The 13,734-nt window shown below is 36.3% G+C and overlaps 1 protein-coding gene across 1 annotated transcript in view; it reads left to right on the forward strand.

Annotated features, from left to right (window-relative positions):
* The first annotated feature begins 4,318 nt into the window (after nt 1–4,318).
* The window catches only part of LOC107587226 (fatty aldehyde dehydrogenase-like), a 10,366-nt gene continuing 950 nt past the window's right edge, over nt 4,319–13,734 (forward strand). The window contains exons 1-10 of the mRNA XM_016274923.1: nt 4,319–4,799; nt 6,908–7,070; nt 7,184–7,415; nt 8,687–8,772; nt 11,810–12,018; nt 12,104–12,221; nt 12,307–12,448; nt 12,581–12,747; nt 12,831–12,930; nt 13,066–13,304. Coding sequence (XP_016130409.1) covers nt 6,909–7,070; nt 7,184–7,415; nt 8,687–8,772; nt 11,810–12,018; nt 12,104–12,221; nt 12,307–12,448; nt 12,581–12,747; nt 12,831–12,930; nt 13,066–13,304 — 1,455 coding nt within the window. The 5' untranslated portion in view covers nt 4,319–4,799; nt 6,908. The remainder of the gene's footprint in view (nt 4,800–6,907; nt 7,071–7,183; nt 7,416–8,686; nt 8,773–11,809; nt 12,019–12,103; nt 12,222–12,306; nt 12,449–12,580; nt 12,748–12,830; nt 12,931–13,065; nt 13,305–13,734) is intronic.

Here is a 13,734-nt window from a genome sequence, read left to right on the forward strand (position 1 = left end):
TATGTTTGATAATTATCGTATATATTACGTTAAGCATTTATCTGCCATGTTTAGCCTTAGCCCTAGCCTAGCTGTTTTCCCGGTTTCTGATCTTCGCCTGGTTTCCTGGATTTCTCCCTTAATCTTGCCCCTTCTGACTCTGTCTGCCCATCGTCGACCCACGCTAGCCCTAGGACTGTTCTTGTGTCTTGCCCACCATATACCTGTCTGCCTCTGTTTGACCCTGCCTGCTTCATGACCACGTCTCTGTCTTCTCCACAATAAAGCCTTGCAGATGGATCCGCACGTCTCACGTCTCGTCAGCTCTGTAACAGTAAGGTAGCGCTACTCTGTTTAAAAAATGTAAGCTCCTCCCCTCACTTCCGGTTCTGTGGCTGTGGTTCTGAAACTGCTGGTGCTGCGGGGCTGCAGCTGGATACTATTGACTGCAAAAAACAGCAAAAAAAAAACAAAAACCATATACTTCTGAATATGTTCGTCATAGACAACAGTTGCACAAGAAACTAAGACAGGAATGAAAGCATGTGACGTGCTAGAATCACAGGATTCCAATCCATTTTATAGTGATAACATTCAGCTTTAGTTAGTTCCAGGGAAGTGGGCAAATTTGTGCATTTTTAAATACCCTTTGCCTCCATCAAACTTAGTGGATGTTGGAATAAATATTCTTCTATCTTGTAGTCCTTCTAGCACTCTTCTTGAGTTGCAGCATGTAAAAATATTAGCAGGCAGGAAAAAAATAAGCCTATTTAATAATTTTAATAGCCCTCAAAGTAAATTTGATATTGAAATTAAATAAAGGGAAAGCTCACCAAAAAAATGAAAATTCTGTCATCATTTACTCAACCTCGTGTCGCTCCAAACTTTTATGAATTTCTTTTTTCTGCTGAACACAAGATATTCTGAAGAATGTGAGTGACCAAACCATTGACGGTAGCAACTGAGTTTCATAGTATTTTTTTTCTCCCATGGCAACGGTTTCATCAACTATGAGTAAATGATGACAGAATTTTCATTTTTGGGTAAGCTATCCTTTGTGTTGTGTTACTAACATAATTTGCACGTATCTGTTCTCCATGCAGGCAAACACACTGATTTTGTTAAGTTTCTGAATATGTCTGCACTTTTCTCATTTGCATTGCATTCATATTTATTCAGTTAGCAGGCTATATTCAAAGTGACTTAGTTAGCAACATTGTAACATAGCAAGCAATTTCATATAAGAACCAACAATATTTACAGTTCGCACTTTGCAATGCCAAGTTTCAAGTTAAAGCTAGAACACAAGCAAGTGATATCCTCTAAAAGCGAACTCACTTTTATCAGAGAGTTGTTCTGAATGGGTAAAGTCTCTGTGATAACAAGAGATCCTCTGAAGAATGCTGATAGCAGCATGTCACATAACGCTTAAAATACTTTCACATTAATATTAACTGATGTTAACCAGAGTAAGATGCGGTAAGATGAGCCCCCACCTTAAGTTTTTTTTTCTCTCTCTCTTGAGAAGGCATGAAATCTCATATCAACACTTTTGATGAATGGCTATGCTATTTTTGCATTTTTATTTTTTTCATTTGGTCATTTTACCTAAATATCAACATTTGTGAGATTTAGTCAGCTGAAACCGTTTTGAGGTTAATTGATCTAACTGGAAAATAGTGCTCTATGAAACTGTATTATGTTGAATATGAAAAGTTGTTCGCCAGAACTGGGACAGAAGGCCCCGAGTGCCATGTTGCTATTAGTATTATTATTATTTTATTGTATGGGGTTATTATTCACTTTTTCAATAAATTAGATTTAAGACATGAAAATCTATAGATTTATTGAGTGAAATCATTTAATAAATTTGCATTCATAGTGTTGCTATTATGACATATCTTCAATTAAAATATGTGCAGTTCAATATGTAAATATTAATATGCCTGTACATAAGTCATAGAATCAATTTACCCTTAGATGAATCTCTTTTACGCGGATTCTCCTTTGTCTTTCATCGGATATTCAGTTATTGAACTAAATCGTCAAAATACAAATAAGCAAATGTTTCCGTTTATTTCCCTTATAATATATTGCATCATCACCCTGCACATGCTAAACACATATCTACATTTAAAAGTAAGGGTGCATTGTTCTAAAATAGATATTTACCCAATGAAAATTCTGTCATCATTTACTCACCATTATGTTGTTCCAAACCTGCATGAGTTTCTTTCTTCTGCTGAACATAAAAGACGATATTTGGAATAATGTTGGTAACCAAACAGTGTGCAGTAGCAATTGACATCCATAGTATGGAAGAAAAAAAAACTATGGAAGGCTACCGGCAACTGTTTGGCTACCATTCTTACAAATATCTTCTTTTGTGTTCAGCAAATCATTTCAGAATTCTGATGCTTCCATAAGCTTAAAAAACTGTGTAATGAACCAAAAAGTTATTTTTGTGTGTGTCTGTATACTCAGTGTATGAGTGCATATATGCCTGGTATGTGGGAATGTGTGTGTTTGCATTCATACCTTTTCTTTCCAATGGATCCTCTGTTTTTTCCCCCTCCCGGGGCACAGTACTGTCACAAAGGTGCTAATGACGTGTCATCGCAGCTGCGTTCCTCTCCCTTCACAGTCCGCAAACACCTGAGGCCGTCTTTTTGTTTGATGTGGAAACATCTACCATTTATTCTGCCAGTTTGGGGAAATATTTCAAGGTGTTCGGCCAGTTTTCATTCTTTAGAGGTATAGTGCTACTGAGAAGAATTTTTGATACAAAGCCCAAATGATGCCACAGAGATCCACCTGAAAGAGAAGGAGCTATGATAGATTATGCACAGATGCTGAGGAACTGTTTCATGGCTGGTGAAGAGAAAATGTGTTAAATTAATAAACAGTTAAATCCTACATGTACAATACAAATAAAAACTAATTTCATATCTTTACATTTGTGCACATTGTATATTTGTCTGCCTGATCCTGTATGACTATTCACTTAAAGTTCTTAATACCTCTTTCCTGTCTAATGTGCCATACATTTTTAACACATCTGCATTTTTGATTTTCAAAAATTTATTTTTCTTTAAAGAATTTCTATGACTACATAACTCTAGTATGTAACAACAAGGTTGCTAAAACGCCAGTGCTGGCTGGCACTTTATGTAATCTGGATTATGTAATCAAATTAAGTACTTTTTTTTTTTACTACAGTTACTTTTTTATTTAGTACATATTATTTACACAATAGCAATACATTATTCATAATTGATTGATTCTCCCTAATTCTTCTTTTTCATCTTTTGAATTTACCTTTCAAAAATAGGCATAAATTCATAAAATCAGGTGGCTATAATTACACAGAAAATTGAGAGGCCATACAGAATTTGACCACTGGATTTACATGAACCATTTCAAGAGGTTTTTTTTTCAACATTTCAACATTGCATCCTCTAGCTTATTGATGAACCCGTTAATTTTTATTTGAATGATCATTCAGTGGTTACGATATGTTTAATGCAGTTCATGTTGTTAATTACAACGAATGGAATATATATAATAATATATAATATATCTTTCTCTTTGTATTTTTATCAATATGCTAAAAGATTACCCTATTTAAATCAATGTGGTAAATGAGTAAGGGCAAAAGTAATCTAAAAGTAATAAAAAAAATAGTCTGATTATATTACCTAAACTGTGTAATGTAATGGATTACGTTACCAACTACAACTTGTGTCATGTGATTTGGAATCAGTAACAAACTACAATATGCAAACAATCTACCCGAACCAATCCATATCCACACAATACACATGTATTATTTCCTGAACGGCTTGCCATACTGGACACTGCTAAGAGTGGCATGAAAAGTGACCAATTAACATGCTGTTTGCTTTCTGGTGACCACTAAAAACATAGATGACTTAAAGGGATAGTTCACCCAAAAATGAAAATTCTGTCATCATTTACTCACCCTCATGTCGTTTCACACCTGTATGAGTATGTTGAACATAAAAGAAGATATTTTGAAGATTTCTTGGTAATCAAACAGTTGGTAGTTGCCATTGATTTCCATAGTAGGAAAAAAAAATACTACGGAAGTCAATGGCAACCACCAGCTGTTTGATTACCACTTACCAGCAATCTTCAAAATATCTTCTTTTGTGTTCAACATAAGAAAGCAACTCATACAGGTTTGGAACGACATGAGGGTGAGTAAATGATGACAGAATTTTCATTTTTGGGTGAACTATCCCTTTAAGTCCAACAAAAATCTCAGCGATTAGCTACCATTGCAAGAATGATTGAATATTATCATCAAATCTTCTGCTTTGTAGTTTCTATACTGTTTACACATTTAACCCTATTGGTAACATTTGTAACAGAAGTTTGAGGTGTTGCTTTTGGGTAACATTGACTTTCCTATCGTTTGCAATGAGCCAAGAATAAATCACATGGGGTGATTTATATGTTTTAAAAACATTTTAGACTATAAAAGAAGATACGTGACATGTTCTCTCTAATTTAGATTTAGAAGCATGATTCTGAAAGTGTTACCCAAATGCTACATAGCCTCCTCTATCAGTTCGTGTGTTTTGTACCTAAATACACTGCCTACGGGCTGGCTCTGAAGCTTTGTGACCACGCCCACCGACGAAACCCCGCCCCCTCCGCTTGCGTATCTACTGTTAACGGAACAGTAGTGTTTAATGTTTACAAGCGTTCAGCTTGACTGCACTATCTGATCTGGACGCTTCATCCTCGAAAAAATATACAGCGAAAGGCGTGGACGCACTGTGAAATAGCTAAAGGTAATGTCCGGAACTAAAGCTTTTTGTTGTCATTTTCGAAAGCGTATTAATCGACTTCCCAGTATTACAGTAATAAAAGGAAGAGCTGAACCCGTTTCATCTCATTTCTTCTTCTGAGATTCCAGCCTGTTATAAACGTGTAATTGCAACTGCGCAAGGCAATGAGACACTAAGAATCTTAACTATTATATAATCGTATTCGGGAGGGAGTTATATCGTGTTTCTGCATGCACGCACTGAATGACTATGAGTCTCATATATATTCCGCTATGTGTGCGTTGCATAACTTCTGAAATAAAGGCTGTCACGTGACTACCCTTTTTCCTAACTTCTATCTATTTTTTTATTTTAATAGTAGCTATTTGATCATTTAATTACTTAATTAGTAACTATTATTTATATGTATTTTTAGATACTAGTATTTAGTATACTATAGAATGTATTTCAGCTAACTACTAGAATAATAATAATATAACAATATATTGTGATTATTTTAAAATTAATAATAAAAACAAGTATTATTATATAAATGAATTATTTTGATCATTTATTACACTGTAGAAAAAATGTTACCCACTAAACTAAAAATAAAAAAATGTTTTTTTTCCTGTAAATAAATCTGTCAAAGTTACAACCTGCTGCAATAAGCTCATTGCACTTTTCCAACCACTTTGAATTTAATTGCTCATAATAAAAAAAAAACTGAGTTGACACTCTGAAAGCTCATAAAACTGAGTATAAATAACAATTCTATTGTTAAATCAATAGAAACAGAGATGGGGTTATGGCATGATGTTGAAAACATTTTTAAAGTGCAGAGACAGCCGTGTCATAATGCAAAGTCATGAGCTGTCATATGATTTCTGATATTGTGAAACAGTTTTGAAAAGATTTGTTTGCTCCATCATTCACTTTTTAAAGGGGTCATATGATGCTGCTGAAAAGAACATTATTTTGTGTATTTGGTGTAATGAAATGTGTTTATGCGGTTTAAGGTTTAAAAAAAACATTATTTTCCACATACTGTACATTATTGTTTCTCCTCTATGCCCGCCTTTCTGAAACGTGTTGATTTTTACAAAGCTCATCGGTCTGAAAAGCGAGGTGTGCTGTGATTGGCCAGCTATCCAGTGCGTTGTGATTGGCCGAATACCTCAAGCATGTGACGGAAATGTTCCGCCCCTCACCATACTGTGATGATGCCCTGTCCAGCCGGAGCGACGAGACAAAAACATGAAAACCCATTATAAACAAGGCATTTGTTGCATCCAGTGGGGACATAATTACGGATTATAATGACTTATACTGTCTTTTTAGGCGTTGCGTTGCATTGCGCAACGTAAACATAAAACCATGTCTGCATTTGTGATCGGAGAAATGACAAACAACAAGCCCTACTCTACACTGCCCAAAACTCGCGTTTGAATCGTCAGTGGCAAATTCTTTAAATATGAAAAACGTACTTTGAGCCAGAACAGCCGACATTGTAGTCTACTCTACCAGGATCAGTAAACAGTCCTCCATAAAATGCGCTGCACACATCTGAATATTTGGGTTGAAGTGTTCTGGAACAGTGTTGTAAATACAACTTAACCACTGATGTATAGTCCTGTCCTCTTTTGGAGGGCCAAACAAAGTAGTTTCGCTTTCACAACGAAACAGCGTCACACACCGCGGCCTTGAGTGAGCTGAGGCCGGCTTGAGTGAGCTGAGTCCGGCTTGAGTGAGCAGAGGCGGTGGGCTTGAGAGCGGCGCGGCCAGCGGATTCGATGAAGCGTGACGTAGACATGTGGGGGCGTGTTAGAACGAGCCGTTTTAGGTAGGCGTGGTTGACTCTTAACTTTTATAAAGAATATCTCTTTGGATTTGAGACTTTAGTCTTTGCAACTTTACGGATCTTCTTTATGCACCAAGAGCTTGTAACACTCCAAAGAGAAAGGAAAAATTGAAATCGCATCATATGACCCCTTTAAGGGCTCAGATGTCAATCCATTATAGATCTTATACTTGGCCAAGAGCACTTATGATATATGAGATCATTGCGTGATGTTTACCTAAATGTGACAGAAGTGTAACCGGAGTGAAATGAACGACTTCCCCTTTCACAGTATGTCTCGAGAGCAGAAAGCAGTGGATCGTGCCAGGAAGGCCTTCCTCACCGGCCGGAGCAAATCACTGGAGTACCGCGTTACCCAGCTAAAAAACCTGCTGCGTTTTGTCAGAGAACGACAGACGGAAATTTCAGAGGGTCTCAAAAAGGATCTCAGAAGGGTTGGTGACACATCAACTTGTGTATTGTTCAGTTCTATATTATTATATAATAATATCAGTTCAGTTATTGTTTGCTTATGTAACTGATCTGGGCTTTATATATCTGGTGACAGAGTGAGTGTGGAACTCCTTTGTATGAGACTCTGGGTCTGGAAAGTGAGATTGACCTGGCTGTGAGAAATCTGAAACAATGGGCTGCTCCTCGACCTGTGAGCAAGAGCATGATGACCATCTCAGACCAGGTCTACATCCAGCCTGAGCCTCTGGGAGTAGTGCTGGTCATTGGGGCCTGGAATTACCCCTGGGCAGTCACCATCGGGCCCCTCATAGGAGCTATAGCAGCAGGTAATGGAGGTCTGTTGCAGGCCATCTTAATCAATTTATATGAAATGTGCAAAATATTATGACTAGAGCTTACCTGAAGTCTTTATGTAGCCTATAAATATATCTTGAGGCCTTGTATGGTCTTAAAGTCTGATACCACTGGTTTGGCATTTTTCTGATTTAATGTTTTTTATATTATCAGTTTAATGACCATTTTGCTTCAATAACAGCAACACTCAAGCTACATTAACCTGATCATCATCTTATTCAAAACTAATAAAATGTGCTTATTTATTCAGTGACCAAAATAGTCAAGAATTTTAAATATTTCCTAATTATTTACACCACAACTTTTTAAAGTGCCAAAAAAAAAAAAACCTGTATATTTCCAGGTTTGAATTACTTTTTGATTCCCAGATTTTCATTTTAGTCATAGGCTTCTGAACCTTAGTATATGTTCTGGAACATTTTCCACCAGCTTCAAAACATTATATATGAGACCATCATTTTTATGGTGTGAAAAAAAAATCTATTTAGGTAACATGAATAAAAAGCATATTTAAGGATTTCTGTGTTACTGAAATACAACGTTAACAATTAAAATTTTTAATTTCAACTAGTTGCCAAGACAACATTTCTTATTTTCATTTCTTTAACTTAATGTAGTAAAATAACTTTTTTGAAATTGAAATTCACAGCTATATAGACATATTTAAAAAGAAAACAATAAAAATGACAAAACACTACAAAATTACTAAAATGTTACCTAAAATTACAATGAAAACACAAAATATAAAAAGAATAATAAAAAAATAATAAAAAATATTAATATGAACTATTATAATATCTCAGTGATACTAAAATAACACTGCACTGTACTTTGTCCTACTTATGTGTAACTGCCTTGTGCTAACAGACCAAAGTACAAAACTGTTCCTTTACTTCAGTCCCTTTTAACAACGTTAATTTGTGATAAGTTCAGAAGGCATGTAAATGACTAATAAGGCAAACAAACAATTTTATTTGCAAATCCTGCTTTTTTAAAAAGTTGTTTACTAAGTAAAATGTCAGGTTTTGTATATTTCATATATATATATGTTGCTCATATATTTGCAAGTGTAGAAAATGAATGTATTCACTACCAGAGTTTAAACTATTTTTTTATTTGAGCTACACTATTATTACAGAACTAGGGTTTTACTAGTAAGTTTACTTGTAAAGATGTAGAACAATTGTCTTAATGTAATATACTTGATAAGAATATTGTCATACAAGTAATGCTGTGTTGGCAGGCAATGCAGCTGTAATAAAGCCCTCTGAAGTCAGTTCTCACACTTGCAAAGTAATGGAGGATCTCTTACCACTTTACCTGGACAAAGTAAGATTACATTTTTTTCACAACTTTCTGAATAAACACAAAAAGGCTTTTCGCACTGTGCTTAACCCTGGGTTATTGTCGTTCTAAACCTCGTTTTTTTAACCCCGGTTAAAGATACATTTCACACTTGTAATTTAGAAGCGTGGTGCGCCACTTTTTTTTTCTTTGCTCCGGAGCAGGGTTAGCAGTGTTTTTGCAGTGTTAACCCCACATTACATTTTTACAGTGTGAAACGATGTGGTGTTAGAATGTTACAACAGACTGTGTCATATATTCATGTGCTTTGGCCAGTCACGGAAACACTGCACATTGCATAAACAGTGAAAAAGTGCCAAATGGTAATGGAAAACACATGAATTGGAGTGAAGAAAGACCATGCTATTCTTATCTTATTCAGCAATATATTATGTGAGGATGCGCCATGCTAGAGCCGTTATGTAAACAGGTTGTGTGCTGCGTTCATTCAGTCAGTGACACTGACACTAAAAATATGCAAATAAGAAAATTAACCCGGGGTTTAGGAATGTACAGTGTGGAACGACAGCTTATGAATACCCAAGATTACTTGTTAAGATGAGATAACCCAGGACTCCGTTTATCCGAGGTTTTGAACGACCCAGGGTTAACAATTTCAAGTGTGAAAAGCCCTAATATGGTTTATAAATTAAAGGGGTAATGAACTGCATTTTTTTAAATTATTTTATAATATTCTCTGAGGCCTACTTATAATGCTAGCAAGATTTTTACATCAAAAAAACATCGTAATTTAAAAGTAATAGGCTTTTTTCTATTCTGTTTTTGAGCCTCTCTGCAGAACGGTCTGTTTTAATAGACTCGGAAGTAATCCAAGACTCGGAAGTAAACGCCCACTGCTATGATTGGCTTGCATCTATTATTTTAATATGCAGTTTTGCATATTAAAATAATAGATGGACACTGCTGTGACATACTTTGAAAACAACATGAGTCATTTGGGTTAAAAATGTATAAATACTACTCGGTATATATCAAACAGTCTGGAACAGACAATGCAATAGTGGTAAAAACAGGTTTACTCACACTTGGATCCAATATAGTCAAGCTCAGCACTGCATCATTTTTAACTTTCAGTCTCTCTGAAAACCCTGCATCGAACTGTCTTGTTTAAAAATGAATCCACAGTAAAGTAAAGCAAGCAAACAAACAGTGATTTGCAAACAGGCGATCTGGAGCTCTTTCCCAATGTTACCCCGTGTTTACACCAGACGTGAGCACCGCAACGCGATTATAGTCAACAGAACGCATTATAATCGGGTGTCTACACTGAATGTGGTATGGATTGACACAACAAATCTCCCGACAGTAAACTGATACTTCAAGAGCTCACGCTGCTTCTGACCTGAAAGAGAAATGCAGGCATCTCTATGGTTTTGTTGATGGAGTATAATCTCCATCCTATGTTTCTCTCCTCATACTACATGCATGAATCAGTGGGCGGAGCTAAAGAGGCAATAATCAAGCCAAGTCAAGTCGTAATGGAGGTCTGTTGCAGGCCATCTTAATCAATTTATATGAAATGTGCAAAATATTATGACTAGAGCTTACCTGAAGTCTTTATGTAGCCTATAAATATATCTTGAGGCCTTGTATGGTCTTAAAGTCTGATACCACTGGTTTGGCATTTTTCTGATTTAATGTTTTTTATATTATCAGTTTAATGACCATTTTGCTTCAATAACAGCAACACTCAAGCTACATTAACCTGATCATCATCTTATTCAAAACTAATAAAATGTGCTTATTTATTCAGTGACCAAAATAGTCAAGAATTTTAAATATTTCCTAATTATTTACACCACAACTTTTTAAAGTGCCAAAAAAAAAAAACCCTGTATATTTCCAGGTTTGAATTACTTTTTGATTCCCAGATTTTCATTTTAGTCATAGGCTTCTGAACCTTAGTATATGTTCTGGAACATTTTCCACCAGCTTCAAAACATTATATATGAGACATTTGTCTGAGACATCAGTTTTTATGGTGTGAAAAAAAAATCTATTTAGGTAACATGAATAAAAAGCACATTTAAGGATTTCTGTGTTACTGAAATACAACGTTAACAATTACAATTTTTAATTTCAACATTTCAACATTTCTTATTTTCATTTCTTTAACTGATACTTCAAGAGCTCACGCTGCTTCTGACCTGAAAGAGAAATGCAGGCATCTCTATGGTTTTGTTGATGGAGTATAATCTCCATCCTATGTTTCTCTCCTCATACTACATGCATGAATCAGTGGGCGGAGCTAAAGAGGCAATAATCAAGCCAAGTCAAGTCGTCTTTATTTATATAGCGCTTTTAACAATACCGATTGTGTCAAAGCAACTGTACAGCATTAATTAGGAAAATAGTGTGTCAATACTGCAAAACGACATTCAGTGATGTCATCATCAAGCTCAGTTCAGTTTAAATAGTGTCTGTGCAATCAAGTCGACGATATTGCTGGAAATTAAGTGTCCCCAACTAAGCAAGCCAGAGGCGACAGTGGCAAGGAACCAAGACTCCATCAGTGACAGAATGGAAACCTTGGGAGAAACCAGGCTCGGTCGGGGGGCCAGTTTGCCTCTGGCAGACGAAACCAGCAGTTCAATTCCAGGCTGCAGCAAAGTCACATTGTGCAGAGGACTCAAATGGTTCCTGTGGTCTTGTCCCGGTGGCCGTCTAGGAGACAAGGTCTTCACTGGGGTTCTGTCTCTGGGGCTCATCTAGTTGTCCTGATCTCCGCTGACATGATTAATAATGTAGAAGCAGGCATTGATCTTCTTCTTCTGTCCTCATAGTGTGACAAATTCCAAAACGAGTTGTTTTCTGAGCTTGGTTTCAATAAAAGCTGTTTTGAGTTCTGAAACTTACCGGATGTTTTTATAGTACATTGACCTGTTATATGTCAAAAGATCACGGGAAATATGATTTCTCAGTTCATGACCCCTTTAAATAAAAAGAAATAATAGTTTGGGTAACCCTAACTAAATATTTTAATTCATGATGTTGATCTCAGGAGTTGTATCCTGTTGTCACCGGTGGGGTGACAGAGACCCAAGAGTTGCTCAAGCACCGGTTTGATCACATCTTCTACACTGGAAACGGCACAGTGGCTAAAATCATCATGGAGGCCGCTGCTAAACACTTAACCCCTACCACTCTGGAACTGGGCGGAAAGAGCCCGTGCTACATCGACAAGAACTGTGACCTTTCCATTGCCTGCCGGTCAGTCGATTCAGAATGAATCCTTCGTTTGTACGCACTGAAGCTGTAAAATGATTTTGAATACATGTTCTCTGTGACGTTACAGGCGTATTGCATGGGGGAAGTATTCAAACTGTGGTCAGACCTGCATTGCTCCGGACTACATACTGTGTGACCCCAGTATGCAAGACAGAGTGATTGAAGAGATCAAGAAGAATATTAAAGTACGTATGTGAATGACAGTCTGGGACTGGTAACAAATATAAAATGTCTAATGGGCTAATACACACTTCCTTTTGTGATGATCAGGAATTCTATACCGAAGACCCCAAAAAATGTCTGGATTACGGACGCATCATCAATCAGCGCCACTTCAAGAGACTGATGGCATTGTTGGAGGGCAGCACTATTGCTGTGGGGGGTGAAAACGAGGAGTCTGAGTGCTATATTGGTATAATTTAGCTGCATAAGTCACTACAAGCATTTTATTTGCAGTTGCAGCAATTCAGAAGATAATTAAACGGATTTATTGTTTAATCACATTTATAACTCTCAATTTTATTTCATATGCATTTCTACACAGGTCCAACAGTTTTAAGGGACGTGAACCCGGATGCCAAGGTGATGCAGGAGGAGATCTTCGGGCCTCTGTTGCCCATCCTGACAGTTAGCAGTGCAGATGAAGCCATCAAATTCATCAACCAGAGAGAGAAACCCCTTGCCTTGTACATCTTTTCTTCAGACAACAAGGTTTAAACTGATTATTTGTTCACAATATAAAAAAGATGAAGTTTTACTTAAAACAATTGTACAAAACTGTCCTTTCATTATAGTTGATCAAGCGTTTGATTGCGGAGACCTCTAGTGGTGGAGTGTTGGCCAATGACTGTTTGATGCATTTCTCAGTAACCTCTTTGCCTTTTGGTGGAGTTGGTGAGTTCTTTTAATGAAACTTGTTTTCTTTTAATAAATAGCACAGTAATTTTGACCTCTGAGAGAAGCTGCAGAAGCATACATGTCATGCTGTGTTATGTGGACTGTAGCTCAGCTCTTCGGCTTCCTCTGCAGGTAACAGTGGGATGGGCCATTATCACGGCAAGTACGGCTTTGATAACTTGAGCCACTTGCGCGGCTGTCTAATCAAACAGTTGAAGATGGAGGGGGTGAATAAGATGCGTTACCCACCACATACAGCAGATAAGCTGGGCTGGGCACGCTTTTTCATCCTCAAACATGTCGACTTCGGCAGCCTGGGCCGCATGGCGCTGCTGGCTCTGATGGCCGTCTTTGTTGCAGTGATTTTACAGGTAACAGATTATTATACCCATGTGAAACATTTTATTTTAAATACATGACAGATTTTCATTTTAGATATGTGAAATTATTGAGTATTTCATTCATTTGTTTTGAGCAAAATAGAGAAGTTCTTATAAAAATAGAATATGTGTATATAGACATTTATGTAATATTTGAAAATACAATGTAGATATTAATATAATATTTATACTTAATATAAATTATATTATTATACATATAAAATGTATTGACAATATTAACTTTAAAAAAAAAATAAAAACAGAAATTCTAGTACGATTGAAAATACCAATGTTTAATTAATCAAATGTTTTAATAATATAATAATAATCAGAATAGGCTATTCTTCCTCCAAGTATATATTATTCCTTCAATATAATTTATTTTAATGAGAACATAAACATAAACATTGATGAATTAAAT

This window comes from Sinocyclocheilus grahami, unplaced genomic scaffold (assembly GCF_001515645.1).
Source record: "Sinocyclocheilus grahami isolate Dianchi unplaced genomic scaffold, SAMN03320097.WGS_v1.1 scaffold91.1, whole genome shotgun sequence".
Lineage (NCBI taxonomy): Eukaryota > Metazoa > Chordata > Actinopteri > Cypriniformes > Cyprinidae > Sinocyclocheilus > Sinocyclocheilus grahami.